Genomic DNA, 14,822 nt, shown 5'->3' with positions numbered 1-14,822 from the left:
AAAAGAAGAAATGTTTGCCTCAAAAGCCTCTGGCTCCTCTTCACTTGTTGTGGCCTGAGTGGGTAGGCCTCTTCTTTTCTCTGTGACAATAGTCTGACTGATGCACTAGTCCAGACACCCTCCCCCAATCTCTTCTCCTGTGTCCTAGTAGGTGCTGTGGAGCTGTGCTCAGTTCCCCCAGAAGTTGGTCTCCCCAAGCTGGGAGGGCAGGGAGGAGCCTAGCAGGCCATAAAGCATTGAAGCACTAGGACTGGGAAGCTGACATCTCATAGGCTAAGAGTCAGGTCTCTGGCCCTGCTGGATTCTGCTGTGTCTTGTGCAAGGGAGCAGGGGAACAAGTCTGGGCAGCACAGAGAAAAGGATCTCCTTTAGCCTGAGTTAGAGGCCTTTGGGGGCTGAGATCCATTCTAGAGAATTCTTTGAGGTCTCAGGACTTCCTCCTACCCCAGGGCTGCCTTTGGAGTCCATTCACCCTTCTGGCCAAGGGGCACATCTGTGTAGGCCTGAGCATAGCTTTGGTGGCTGAAGAGCCTGGGTTCACATCCAGCAGCCACCATTCACACACTCTCTCAGTCTTTTACTCGCTCATCAAACATCCCTGACTCCAAGTCCTCCTGATCCTTGTGGGGAAGATGCAGAGTGGGGTCAGGTTGATTTCTACTCTCAGAGAAGGGAAAGAGACACAGATACAGACAGTGCTAGCCTGGAGTGGGCTATGCTGTAACGGACATACACTCGGGCCTAGAGAAGGCAGGGAAAGCTTCATGGAGGAGGGAGCTTAAGGAAAGAGCTGGAACTTGCTAGGAAGCAAGGGGGAAAGAAGAGGGAGGAGTTTGTACAGAGGCCCTTAAAGTAGGAAGCAGGTGACATTTCAACAGCACAATGCCAGTCATGGAGGGGCTGATTCCTTAAGGGACATGTCCATACATCAGCTTGGTTTGAGTTAAAGTTTCTTAGTAGGGGGAGAAAGAAGCTGTTTTGCTGGGACTCTGCCACCCCTAGGGTTGGCCTCCAGCCAAGAAGGCCCATGCCCTGCCTCAGAGCTCCTCCTGGGCCTTCCTGCCCTTCTGCTTCTCCTGCCACTGCCGGAAGTTGGCAGAAAGTATCTCTGCCCAGAACTGCATTTGGGCTTCTTTTAGCTTCTGGCCAACTCGTGGTGTCGGGCTGATCTCCAGGTATTGCTCCAACTGCTTGAATGCAGGCCAAGGAGGCAACCCCTCACCATTGGGGTCCCTGGGTGGGAAAAATGAATGAAGTCCAGGGCCGCCTGCTTTATCCCCTGGGGGAAGATCTGCATAGTAGAGGCCCAAAGCCAGGTGTTCCCACTTGCTCACTCACCCTGTCCGGGCAAATTGGGTCCACTGGGCCATCATGGTGAGGCTCAGCTGCTTCTCCTCCTGTGTAGCTTCTGGAAAGGCTAGGGGAGGAATAGACCTAGATCAAGGTCAGGTGGGTCTTGGAGAGAACCCAAGGGTTCCCTGTGCTGACTGGAGACCTCTGTGCCTGCAAGCCCCACCCTAGCCTGTGGAGCCTACAGCCCAGGGGTCGATGTCTATCTGTCCTCACCCAGCAGGGAGCTCTCATCCATGAGGAAAGGACCCCCGAATATGAAGGCAATCTCAGCCCCATGGTCAGCCCTCACCCAGTCTGGTTTGATCTTCGCAAAAGAACTGGGTCGATGCTGGAACTCATAGAAAAAGACGGGGGCTCCAGAATCTGTGGAGAGAGGGTGGCATCAGAGTTAGGTACCCTCAGCCTGACCAGGTCCTACCTCTAACAGGACTGGCTCATAGTAGCACCAATAACACCAACACCAGTAACAATACTGATGATGACACCATAATTATCAGCAAGCATTTACTGAGCACTTGCTGGCCATTGTGCACCATTCCATGTGCTTTATGTGCAATCATTAATTTCATCCTCACAACAACCTATGGGTTAGAGTCTATTGTTGCCATTTTGCAAATGAGGAAACTGAGGCACAGAGGGGTTAGGTATCTTGCCTAAGGTCACAAAGATAGGAACTTGGTGCTATTCTAGGGCTGTGTCAGGGACTAGCCACTAGGCTTGGAGGAAGCAAGACTTTTCTCCCAGGAGAAGCGCTGAATGTGGGAAAAACCAATGAATGCCTGAGAATTGGGGATGGGCCCTGCTGGGTGACCTTAGACAAGTCACTGCGCCTCTCTGAGAGCTTGTTTGGAGGTTCTAGCAGGAGAGCGCAGCTACTCATGTTCCCTTGACTGAAGAATGAATGGTCTTCCTCTATTGGGGAAGGTCGTCCTTGACTGATAGTGCAGCTTTGGGAAGGACACAATGCAGCGATGAGGGAGGAAGGGGACACCCACCTAGCCAGCCAGATCAGCTGAATCAACCGTGGCGATCAATGAGGTGACAGATGTCACAGCCAGATCACCTTCAAATCTCTACTGCACATCTCTGAGCCTTGGTTTTCTCCCCTGCAGAGTGACCTGCCAGAGTCGCCTCTCATTACTGTTAACACTGCATCTCAGAGAGAAAGCGAGGTGTGGGGGTAGCAGCAGGGTGTGGGGCCATGATGCCTATGATAACCCAACTCCTGGGCCAAAATGGGAAGGGTAGGGCAGGTGAACAGGGATAGGCTCACCTCGGAGGTTTCTTGAGAAATTCAAGGTGGGAAAGATAACCATAAGGTCAGCCCAAAATTCCTGGACGGCATTGCGTCTGGCTTCTGCGTCGAAACTGCCGCCTAGGTATTCATCTATGATGGTGGGCATCACCTCGAGGGGTATATCCTGGGGCAGGAAGCCAGGCTTAGGCATGCTCAGGTCCCACAGCCCAGCAGACCCTCCAAAGAAGCCTCACACCCTCCAGCACAGCCTCTTCATATTCCAGGGCTCATGTGCCAGGGCCCAGCCCTTGCCTCCCTTTGGGGTTCTAGCTAATGTCTAGGCAGGGTAAGGTCAGACCTGGAGTCAAATCCTAGCTCTGCGATTGCTGCTTTGCTGTGTGATCTCAGATAGGTTGCTGAGCCTCCCAGAAAGTCAGTTCCTGCCTGGCAGTGGTGTTTGGCAGCCTACGTGAAGTTCCCAGCTAAGGGTTCTGATCTTGAGCAGTTGCCTGGTTGAAGTTAACCAGGAAGTTGGTAAAAGAACAAATCATGGGGGCTCCACAGAGCTCCAGAGAATAGTGATGAGGTTGTATGAATGGAGAGGGCTCTGGGGGGTCCAAAGAAGGGAGGGAAATATGCATAGATTGAGCATCTTTCAATACCAGCTCCCTAGTAGAGTTTTCAAATACAGCATCCAGTTTCCTCATATGGGAGGTATATCCACATTTACAGGGGAGGAAATGGGCTCAAAGGGATTAGGCTCACTGAGGACAGGTAGCCAGGGCTTGGATTGGACTCCAGATCCAACTTACTCCACATCTGACAGTATGATCTTAACAGCTGAAGCTGTGGGGTCAGACAGAGCTGGCTCAAGCTCTGCCTCTGCCCTTTACTTATCATGAGACCTTGACCCATCTGTAAAATGGGGAAAATGAAAGTGTCTATTTCACAGGGATATAGTAAGAATTGAAGGAAATGAATCCCTGTCCTAGTGCTCAGCACAGCACAGCATAGTCTCTGGCACATAATATGGGCTCATTAAGGGGCATATGATGAAAATGATGAAATGATGAAAATGATGATGATGATCTTCCTTTGGGAACCATACTGACTCATGTCCAAGGGGATTTCTAGGTGGAACTAAAAGTCAGCAGCTGGACCAAGGGGTTTGGTGGTGTGTGGGTAGCTGTGGGGGTTGAACGGTAGGAGGAAGAGGGTGCCCTACTATTCTGGATAGGATACCCACTGGACTACCTCTTCCTCCCTTGTTGACTCACCAGAATGGTCAAGTTGGGTCTTAATATGGCCAGCATATCCTCCACGCTCATCTGCCCCATCTTATCCAGGAAACCCCAGCCCTGTGGGGACATCAGGGTCTTCTCAGCACAGCCTGATTACTGCCCACCCCCTACTCCCAGCTATGAGCAGGCGAGTGTTCACAGTCCTGTGAACAGAGCCAAGTGTGTTGAAGCCCACAAGTCCATAGACTCGAAAAGATAAACCTCAAATCAAGGAGGGAGGAAACAGCGCCAAATACAACAAGCACGTGGGTCATAGCAGTCCCAAAATGTATTCAACATTTTCACAGAATAAGATCAAGACCCCCGGGTGCTTAGTAAGGCCTACAGGGAAAGTTAAAATGTTGTTTTTAAAGTGAAATGTTGGCTTTATATGTTAGGTTTTTAAGGGCACAGTCTTTGGGTTCAAATCCCAGCTCTGCCACTTGCTAAATCATGACCTGGGCCCATTGCTTAAACTCTTGGTGTCTCAGTTTCTTAATCCGTGAAAGAGGAATGGCAATAACCTGCCTCATAGGATTGTTATGAAGATCGGAGTAGTAACTATGAAGACCCTGACATACAGTAAGCACTGTAAAGTGTTCGCTATTAAAGTTAGTGTCATGGCTATGGGGCTCTTGGTTAATCATTGTGAAAACAGGAACAGAAAACTCATGGATGAGCAAACACAAAGAGTGCATACCCACAGGGAGATGTTAACCTGCACTAAACATTAAAGGACTAAACTAAAAAAGCTAAAGGAGCAAAGTTCTTTAAAATGATAGTTTATAAGAACAATAGACAAAAATCAGTTGTGTTTCTATACAGCGGCAATGAACAGCCTGAAGGTGATGTGAAGAAAACAATTTCATTTACAAGAGCATCGAAAAATAAAATCCTTAGGAATCAACTTCATTAACAAAGTATGAACCTTGTACATTAAAAACTAGAGAAACTAAAGAGGACCTAAGTAAATGGAAAGACATCCTATGTTCATGGGTTGGAAGACTTCATCTTGTTAAGATGGCAATACTTCCTAAACTGGTCTATAGATTCAGCCTGATCCCTACCAAAATCTCAGCCACTTTTTTTTTTTTTTTTTTTGCAGAAATTGATAAGCTGATCAGAATTCATATGGAAATGTAAGGGACCTGGAATAACCAGAACAACTGTTAGGGATTGATTTGTATCTTCACAAAAAGATATGCACAGGCATAACCCCCAGTACTTCAGAATGTGACCTTATTTAAAGATGAGGCCTTTAGAGAGGTAGTCAAGTTAAGACGATTGCAAAGGTAATCATTAGGGTGGGTCCTAGTCCAATATGACTAATGTCCTTGTGAAAAGGGGCAATTCGGACACAGAGACAGATGGCACAGAGGGAAGACAATGTGAAAACAGAGGGAGAATGCCACGGAACGCCTAATGCAACCAGAAAATAGTAGAGAAGCGTGGACTCTCTCTCACAGGACTCAGAAGGAACCAAATTTCTGTTGTTTAAACCACCCAGATTGTGGTCCTTTGTTATGGCAACCCTAGCAAAGTAACACAGCAATCTTGAAGAACAAAGAAGAACAAAGGTGGAGGACTCACACTTCTCCATTTCAAAACTTAGTACAAAACTAATCAGTATGGTGTGGTACTGGCATAAGGATAGACGTATAATTAACCAAATAGAACTGAGAGTCCAGAGATAAACCCTTAAGTTTATGGCCAATGATTTTCAGGAAGCGTATCAAGACAGTTCAATAAGGAAAAAAAAAAGTGTTTCAACAACTGATTCGGGAACAGCTGGATAACCACATACAAAAAATCCCTCAGTCACAGTTTTAACTTCAAATGAATCATAAACCTAAACATAAGAGCTAAAACTATAAAACTCTTCGAGAAAACGTAGAGGTAAATCTGACTAAGCAATCAATTCTTAGATATTACTCCCAAAGGACAAGCAACAAAAGAGAAAATAAATTGGACTTCATCAAAATGTTAAGTTTTTTGTGTTGTTAAGAACACCGTAACAAAGTGAAAAGACAACCCACGGCATGGGAAACAAGATTTACAAATCATACATCTGACAGGGACTTGTATCTAGACTATATGAGAAACTCTTACAACTCAATGATAAAAAGATAATCCAATTTAAAAATGGGCAAAAGATTTTAATAGACATTTTTCCAAAGAAGATATAAAAATGGCCAATCATCACATAAAAAGATACTCAACATGGTAAGTCATTAGGGAAATGCAAATCAAAACCACAACGAGATACCACTTCACACCCGCTAGGATGACTATAATCAAAACGAGAGCTAGTGAGTGTTGTTGAGGATGTGGACTAACCGAAATCCTCCTACATTGCTGGGGGGGAATGTGAAATGGTACAGACACTTCGGAAAACAGGCAGTTCCTCAAACGATTAAACAGAGTTACTATGGGACCCAGCAATTCCACTTCTAGGTATATAACCAAGAGAAATTAAAACCTATAATTGCATAAAAACTTGTACATGAATGTTCATAGTAGGATTATCCATAATAGCCAAAAAGGTAGAAATGACCCAAATGCCTATCAACTGATGAATGGATAAACAAAACGTGCTGTATCCACACAAGGGTCTATTTAGTCATAAAAAAGAATGAATACTAACACGAGATACAAGATAGATGAAACTTGAAAACATCATTTTAGGTGAAAGAGGTCAGACACCAAAACAAAACAAAACAAAACAACAAAACAAAACATTGTAGGATTCTACTTATTTGAAATGTATAGAATAGGCAAGTTCACAGATTTGATAGAGAGTACATTAGTGGCTGCCAGGGCCTGGGGGAGGAGGGATGCTAAGTGACTGCAAACAGGTATGGGCTGAATTTTAGGGGGATGCAAATGTTCTGGAATAAGATAGTGGTGATGGTTGCATGACTTCGTGGATGTACTAAAACCCACTGAATTACACTTTTTTAAAGGGTAAATTTTATGGTATGTAAATTACATCTCAATAAAGTTCGTATTTAAAAAATTATCATCTGCAAAGCTGGTAAAGTTGCAATAAAACTTGGGAGACTTTAGTCACTGGCAGCAGTTTAAATTGGCGTAGTAGAGGGGCGCCTGGGTGGCTCAATGGGTTAAGCGGCCGACTTCAGTTCAGGTCATGATCTCGCAGTCTGTGGGTTCGAGCCCCGCGTCGGGCTCTGTGCTGACAGCTCAGAGCCTGGAGCCTGTTTCAGATTCTTGTGTCTCCGTCTCTCTGACCCTCCCCCATTCATGCTCTGTCTCTCTCTGTCTCAAAAATAAATAAACGTTAAAAAAAATAAAATAAAATAAAATAAATTGGCATAGTAGCAATTTCACAAAGTGCTCGGCCAGTGGCAATACATTAGAGGTGGAGAGATGTCCAGAAAATGTATGAATTGCTTTCCATGGTTAAAGCTTACACCATGGACATTTAGTAAACATCTGGTTGGCTGAAAAATCTATAGTTGGGTCCACATGGATGACAAGGGGACTGAAGAGAATTTCTGCACCAGCAAGGAGGTGAACAGCCCCCTGAGCCACCCAATTCCTGAGACACATCCTGCCTACAAAGTCCCGGGCACAGCGTTCTGCTCCAGGCAGGCTTGTCCAGGTCTTGGGAGCCAGCCTTTGGCTCTTTCTCACTCTTCCACTCATGACTCTAAGTAGACCATGTGGGGCCAAGGCTGCCTGCCAGAGTCCAGGGTACTGTTTCCTCTTAACACTCATCAGTCATTACACACACACGCACGCACACACACGTCTGGCCTACAAGCTTTGTCCTTGAGTGTCAAGATTGCATGAGCCTGTCATCCAGCAAACACCCAAATGCCCCCCTCCTGGGGACCAATTCCAAAGGAATAAATAAAAGGACAAAAGCTGTGGACATGAAAATGTTCACCGCTCTCTTAGCTTCAGTCGTAAAACTAGAAAGTGCCCAAGTGTAGAAATTAAGGACTATTATGATTCCCTTGTGGAAGGTTTTGCAGTCATTAAAGTCAATCACTGTGAAGATGGGTAGAAGATGGCTTCACAGGAGCCACTGTGAAGATGGGTAGGGAAGATGCCCAGAAGGAAAGCATGATGTTAACGCTCTTTGTGGGGAGTCCTGTACACCTGGAAGGGACTGGAAGGCACATGGGCCATGCTGTTCCTCACTGGCTTGCTGTTGTTTGAAACCTGAAAGTCTCAGGTAATTAGTCTCTCAGACAGAGTCATACTCACCAGTCTCATAGAGCTTGATGTATAAACCGGACCCCAAGCCAAATATGCTGCAAACCAGTACTGCCCAGAAGGCCACTTTGTGCAAAAGCTTGGTCCCCAGAAGGAAACATTTGCTTTGGGAAAATTAATCTGCATAACCTGGAGCAAGTCCCTTAAACCTCTCTGAGCTTTGCTTTCTCACCTATCAAGTGGGAGTGTCACCTCACAGGCTGTGGTAATGACGGGGTAGCAGAGGATTGGCTGGGATAGGGCCTTGAAGGACACAGGAGCCAGAGGACACTCACCTTGGGGATGAGCCAGCCAAACTCGTGATTGTTGACACCCAGGAGGAAGGGCACAGAATGGAACCGCCTCTCCCTCAAGAGCTCCCTGGGGCTCTTGGGAAAGAAGGTGCCATCAATGGTGTAGGTAGCTGTAGTGTTCTGTAGGAGAAAGCAAGGCAGGGGTCTTCCCAGTCAGGCCCATGCCTTAAAAGATGGCATCCCAGGGGTCACATAGCTGCATGCCTGAGCCTTATTTAGAGGGGGTAGAAGTCACCAGGGTTAGAGGACCCAGGGGGAATAGGGAGACCTTCTAAGCAGGCCTCTTCCCTGGAAGACAGAGCCTGCCCTCGGGGCAGGGGTGCCTCTGCATTCACACCCCCCAGGCCAATTTGGGCCCTCAGCCCCTTCCCATCAGGGGTGGCTGCCCCAAGCCTCACCCCAGACTGCTGATTGCCTCTCGGCTCTCACAGAAGCTGGACAGGATCCCTCTGTGCTATTGCCTGCCACTGTCCCCCAGGAGGTAGGCATACCAACTTCATGTTAAGGATCTGCTCCTTGTTTGCCTTCTCCCGAAGGCACTGCAACATCTCAGCTGAGGAGGTAGAGCTGCAGGCCATGGAGTCCGCGAAGCTCTGGGGACAGATAAGAGTCTTGCCTCTCCCTCCCTCCTCACCCCTCACCCCCAGCCCTCTGCCTCCCATAGAGAAGAGGACATCTGTAGGGAAGATGGGACAGTGATGTCAGAGATGGGAACTTGGGACTGACCAGAGAACTGCCACCAAGCCACCAGCTTGGGTGGTCCCCAGGCACCTTGTGTGTCCCCCATTACATCATGCTGTCATTATTTGTGTGGGTAGCTGAGTCCTCCTTACCAATCTGAGAACAGTGTCATTAACTAGTTAACTATATTTCCAGACCCAGTGGGGTCAGGAAAGTTTTGCCAGAGTGAATATGGAAATGAGATAAGGTTCAGAGAGGAGGGATTCCAGCATGGCCAGCGTGGCAGGGAGGGGATGATAGTGGGTGCTGAGGCCTGAGCAGGGTTGGGGAGTCAGCAGGAAGTGAGGCTGGAGGTGCGGGTCCCCGAATCATTTTGTGCCCAGGTGGCACTGGTGCTTTTCTCTAGCTTCCGTAGGCAGTGTGCTTCCTTCGTCTCTGCTAACAAGGGGCTCCCTGCCAGGGGCATCCACTCTGGGACATCAGGACAAGCGCAGGGTGGGGGTGTGGTAGGTACATGTGGGGTAAAAGGATGAAAGAGAGGCAGACTTGAGCCAGGAGCCTTGGGTTCGAAGCCTGTAAGGTGGGAATGGTGATGACTCCACTCTGGGCTATGGCTCTGTGGAATAGCCCTGCAGCCAGCGGGGACAGGACCTGGAAGCAATGTGGAGGACAGATGGCTGTCAGAGGAGGGCAGGAGAGCTGGGAGGTCTGGGGCTGCAGGAGATACTGTTTTAGTCCCCTGAGGTGACTCACCAGGGCAGAGACGATGCAGGCACCGGCAGAACTGCCAAAGATGGTGACAGAGTTGGGGTCACCTCCAAAGGGGGAGATGTTCCCCTGCACCCAGTGCAGAGCAGCCACCACATCTAGGAAGCCCCAGTTGCCAGGGGCATGCTCGTCTCCAGTGCTGGGGGCGGGGCACAGGGGGGCAGAGGTTAGCGCAGCCTGGCTCCCCTCATAGATTGTCCTCAGCCCTTGCAGGATGGCCCTGAACCAGCCACCAGGACGGAACACCCTCCCCCGTTCACCAAGTCTGGCTTAGTTATGAGGCATGCTTACTAGGCACGTGCCCAGCACGCGGTACGGGGGGACCCAGCTGGCTGGGGCTGGTTCTCAAGTGGCTGCCAGAGCTGTTGCTCCCTGCCTCCAGCCCTTGCTGGGATCCTGGCCCCAGACCAGGAGCCAACACTTTCTGTCCAAAGGACCAAGTTCTCTGTATAATTCTGGCTTTGATCGAGCCCTTCTCCAAGGTGGAGCAATGGGGAGCCTCCTTCTCTGCCCCAGATGGCATGGGGGAGGGGCCCTTGGTCTCCTGACACTCTGCTTGCCTGAGAAATCTGCATTCAAGCTCTGGACCTCCACCCTAGTTCCCCAACTCCCCTCACAAGCTCCTCTCCCCAGTGCCAGCAGTGCCCTCCACCAAGCCAGTCACCTCACCTGAGGAAGCCAAGGAGCCCCAGGCGGTACTGGACCGTGACCACTACCACATCCCCATAGGCGGCCAGGGCTGACCCGTCTTGGGAGGTGGCGGCGCCGGCCACCAGAGCGCCCCCATGGATCCATACCATGACCTGCAGAGAAGCCATGGGGCGGTGACCCCCAGCTCCCGGGACAACAGTTGCCCTGCCATCAACCCAGGGCATTCTTGAGAACCCCCCTCAGTACGGAAACAGGGCTGGAGAGAGGTTGGGCAGGGCAGAGCTGCATGGGCAAACAGGGCCCCCTGGGCTGCACACCGGCCGCCTGGCCCCCACGGTGGCCTCAGCTGGGCTGTAGATGTTGAGGATCAGACAGTCCTCTGAAATAGGGAAGTGCTGGTGCTTTCCGTTCAACACAAATCTGCTGTTGTCCATTCTCTCCAGATCCTGCAGGCACCTGTGGCGAAGGATGAACCCAGGGCCAGCAGCTCAGCCCACCGGTCCTGGCATCTAGGCCCACCCCCCCAACAGCCTGCCTGCTTGCCCACCTCCGCTGCGGCTACTCACATTGCAGGGGCAGTGCTGGCATCCCGCACACCCTCCCAGGACTGCGCTGGGCGCGGGGCTGAGAATCGGCCAGGCCCCAGAGGTGGCTTGGCAAACGGGATGCCCAGGAAGACATTCACAAGGCGGTCTGTGCCCTTCACGCCCACTTGCCGGCCTCGCACACGGCCCAGGGTGGTGTCCACTTCTGGCTGAGTGACCTCAGGCCCTGAGAGTAGGACAGAGGGCCATGGAGTGAGTTTACAGCCTCCACAGGGTATGGAGTGGCAAATGGACTCACTCAACACTGGCTCTCTGAGCGCCTACTCTGTGGGCCTTGTTCTGAGCTCTTTGCACACAGCGCTCTGACTACCTTCCCAGCAAGCCCGTGGGATGGACCCTATGACTACCTCCCACTTTCTCCTCCTGCCTCAGCATGGCTACCACTCTTCTCCAGACCAGACCAGTTCCCCGAGGGAGGCTCTCCCGGACTCACAGACCTGCTCTGGGGCTTTGCTTGGGCTAGCCATTCACCCTCAGATTCCTCATCTGCTCAGTTAAGTGCAATAATCACATCTGTTCATTTTCTTTATTTTGATGTTTTGACATAGGGGAGCCTTGCAGACTCTGGAGGGACTGTGGGTCTCAGGGCTAGCCAATTCTTAGAAATAGTAAACAATTCACTGAGAGGTGTGCCTTCCCGAGACAAACCAACCAATCCAGAGTCCATGCTCCCAGCCACCTCCTCTGTGGGCTTCTCAGATTCTCCCACCACTAGCTACCTGCCCTAATCACCCGAGGGCCAGGCGCCACACAACTAGAGACAGCCCTATGCCCCAGAGCCCACTGAAAATCTTCAAATTAACCAATCTGAAACCTGCTTCGCCTGCCTTGCCTGTTCCTTCTCCGGGAAACAACAAAGCCTCTTGACCACGTTTTCCTCTCGTGGCCTCTCCCTCCTGACAGAGCGGATCCCATGCTTCCCTGCATGCGTCTTGTTTCTAGGAACTGTGAGTAAACCTCTTTTCATTACAGTGACTTCTGTGTCTATCTTAGTGATTACACGAATCCTGGGTGCCCTTAAAACCTAAGGGCAATCGTGTTCTCTGGCAGGGCTGCTCTGGAGATCACACACACACACACACACACACACACACACAAAACCCCTGCCTGGAGAGGATGCACATCCCCCCGGCATTTCTTGGAACTGAGGGCTCCTTCTCGGAGCAGGCTGCCCAACCCTCCCCATCCCTACCTCACTCTTGCCTTCTACTCTAGTCCTCCCAACAACCCCGAAGCTCCCAGCTCTGCAGGCCCTGCTGGTGTGTCTTACCAGTGGCTGTAGCAGGGAATGCCAGGAGCAGACAGGCCACCCAGCCCAGGACCCTGGGCCCAATTCTTACCACTGTCCCCATGCTCCTCACAACTGACTATAGGCAGAAGTGGTACAAGTTATAATAAAGCCTCCGTCCTTTGGCACAGCCAATCTCTAAAGGGCTGTATTACAAAAACCTCGGTGGACAGCCCCATCTGGCTGGTGGCCAGCGCTAACACGCAGTGCTTAGTGCATCGGCTGGGGGAGGAGGGCTCAGAGAGTGCCCTGCAGGAATGTGGGTGATGTGACAATCCCAGAGAAGGGAAAGAGCCTGGGCCATGGAGCTCTGCAGTTCTGGGTTCAAATACCAGTTCTCCTGACTCAGTGAACCCAGTATACCCAGGGTGTATTTTGGGGGTGGCTTTTTCATGTAGGCCCACTCTCTTGAGGCTCCTCACGTGACAGGGCAGAAGCAGAGCACTGCCCTCGAGGCGCTTGGGTTCCTGGGCAGGAGGAGCTGAGGTCTGCAGGTAGAGGGAGGAATGGAGGAAGAGGAGCAGGAGAGATTCTTATTCATAACTCCTATCCTACTCCAAATCCCTGGAAGATGTGATTTCAGAGCCGGATCTCCTGCGTTCAAATCCTGGCTCTGCCAAGTGCTGGCTCTGGGTCTAGTGTCGTCATCCATAAAAGAGTGATGATAATAGGAACCACCTCGCAGGGTTGAAGTGAGGTTGCATGTGTGAAAACACAAGGCACGGAACCAGAGCCACTGGAAGCCTGCTCTTGCCTCAGGGCAGGGGTCTGTCAGGGTGTCCATCTCTCTGGGACAGCCCCTACTGTAAGTAAGGGCAGGACTCTCCTCTGGGTCTTAGTGTCAGGAGCGTGTGGGGGTTGGGATGGTGGGGAGTGTGAGGCACTGGCAAATATTTACTAATTCAAACAGAAGTGCTGGCTCAGCGAGGAACGGGGTGAGGGACATGTCAAGAGAAGATGCCAGATTCTGTCCTGGGGTTCCAGCTAGCATTCAGAGCTGGAGAGGCCTAGGATCAAACTTCCCTCTGTGCTCCTTCCTGGATTGTCTTTGGCAACCTCCCTGGTGGGGGCCGTTCCTCTCCCTGAACCTTGATCCATAGGTACATTCAGGAGAGCTAGAGCATGGAGGGGAGAGAGACAAACACAGAGACAAGGACAGAGAGACAGAGAAAAACATGAAACAGGGAACCAACCGCAGTAAGATACCACTGCACACCTACTGAAATTAATCAAATGTACAAGACTGATAAGACCAAGTGTTGCCAAGGCTATGGAGCAATTAGAACTCTCACAGATGGCTGGTGGGGTACAAAAATGGTATAGTCATCTTAGAAGACAGCTTAGCATTTTCTTTAAAAATTTAAAGAAATTAAATTTAAAAAATTGAATGTCACTGAAAATGTCCACCAACTGGTGAATGGATAACACGTAGCATACCATACATGGAATACCACTTTGCAAGAAAAGGAAACTACTGGTTGCATCTCAAAAACATTATGCTAAGTGACAGAAACCTGTAACAAGTGATTCCATTTCTAGAACATTCTAGAAAATGCAAACTATGGCAATAGAAAGCAATTGGGTGGTTGTGTGGGCCAGGGTCAGGATGGGGATTGGCTGACTGCAAAGGGGCATGAAGGAACTCTTTGGAGCAATTGAAGCATTCTAAAACTTGATGTGACGGTGATTGTATGTTTCCTGAAGTGGGTGAATTTAATTGTATGTAAATTATTCCACAATAAAGCTGTTTAAAAAAAAATAAGATGATTAAAAAACTAGTACTGGGAACCCACTTTTAGAAAGTGTATTGTGCATCTGCAGGGCTGAAAAACATACAGAGGCATGCATGCTGTGGGTGCTCAATAATGCTTTCAGAATGCAAGAGAAGCTTCATGCACCAGTCAGCAGTTCACCACAAGGAGAGCCCATTCCCTCTAAGACAGCCAGGCTTAAGGTTATCCTCGTCTGCCATCTGGTGGCCTCTCTGCATCCTTCAGGCCCCATGTCACGAGGCTCTATGGTTGGGCTTAAGTGTAGTGGAGGGAAAGGAGGACTTTCTTTCCTCCTGGAAAATCTAGTGTGTGGAGAGGGCAAGTTGGTCAGAGGTGGGGGCATAGCAGGACTCCTAGGTCCATGAGAAGAGGGATACAGCCTATTAGTGACGCAGAAAAAGTGCTTTGGTGGAACAAAGAGGCAGAGTGAACACAATTTGGTATTTTTGCACACTGAGATCAAATACCATATAAGACAGGGTTTCTTTCGGGGGGGTGAGTAAGGTGAGGGAAAGAAAAGTTTAGGGAAAGCAATGGGGTAAGCAGGAAAACTGATCATGTGGATGCTCAGAGTGAGTTGGGGGATGTTCAGTGTGGGGGGGGGGGTTGGCAAGGAGAATTTTAAAAGGTAAGAGGAGCACCTCCTTGGATA

General features: G+C 49.7%; 1 protein-coding gene across 2 annotated transcripts; it reads right to left on the bottom strand.

Annotated features, from left to right (window-relative positions):
• Nucleotides 1–822: 822 nt before the first annotated feature.
• On the bottom strand, nt 823–13,438 carry CES3 (carboxylesterase 3). Of its 2 annotated transcripts, XM_007090258.3 has the most exons (13): nt 12,381–13,438; nt 11,072–11,276; nt 10,823–10,961; nt 10,524–10,657; nt 9,840–9,993; nt 9,633–9,737; nt 8,897–8,998; nt 8,388–8,525; nt 3,868–3,948; nt 2,627–2,774; nt 1,567–1,716; nt 1,339–1,417; nt 823–1,233 (listed from the first exon to the last, which is right to left on the bottom strand). In XM_007090258.3, the coding sequence occupies exons 1-13, from the start codon at nt 12,460–12,462 to the stop codon at nt 1,038–1,040; spliced, it is 1,713 nt and encodes a 570-aa protein (XP_007090320.1). In that variant the 5' UTR covers nt 12,463–13,438; the 3' UTR covers nt 823–1,037. The 2 variants fall into 2 exon arrangements, with proteins under 2 accessions (XP_007090320.1, XP_042826451.1); XM_042970517.1 differs by lacking the exons at nt 9,840–9,993; nt 10,524–10,657; nt 10,823–10,961; nt 11,072–11,276; nt 12,381–13,438 and having other exon boundaries at nt 8,804–9,705.
• Between the last annotated feature and the right edge of the window lie 1,384 nt (nt 13,439–14,822).

The sequence above is a fragment of the Panthera tigris genome, chromosome E2 (assembly GCF_018350195.1).
Source record: "Panthera tigris isolate Pti1 chromosome E2, P.tigris_Pti1_mat1.1, whole genome shotgun sequence".
Lineage (NCBI taxonomy): Eukaryota > Metazoa > Chordata > Mammalia > Carnivora > Felidae > Panthera > Panthera tigris.
The sequence above is the reverse complement of the archived record's forward strand: the minus strand, read 5'-3'. Positions and strand labels throughout refer to the sequence as shown.

Coding starts and splice junctions, on each gene's coding strand:
- CES3 (XM_007090258.3), bottom strand. CDS start 12,462: ATGGGGACAGTGGTAAGAATTGGGCCCAGGGTCCTGGGCTGGGTGGCC. Junction 8,999..9,632: donor ACCCAAGGCTCCTGGCTCAA/GTCTGCCTCTCT, acceptor ATCTGTCCCCAG/AGCTTCGCGGACTCCATGGC. Junction 3,949..8,387: donor TTGGCTGGCTCATCCCCAAG/GTGAGTGTCCTC, acceptor ATGTCCCCACAG/GGCTGGGGTTTCCTGGATAA.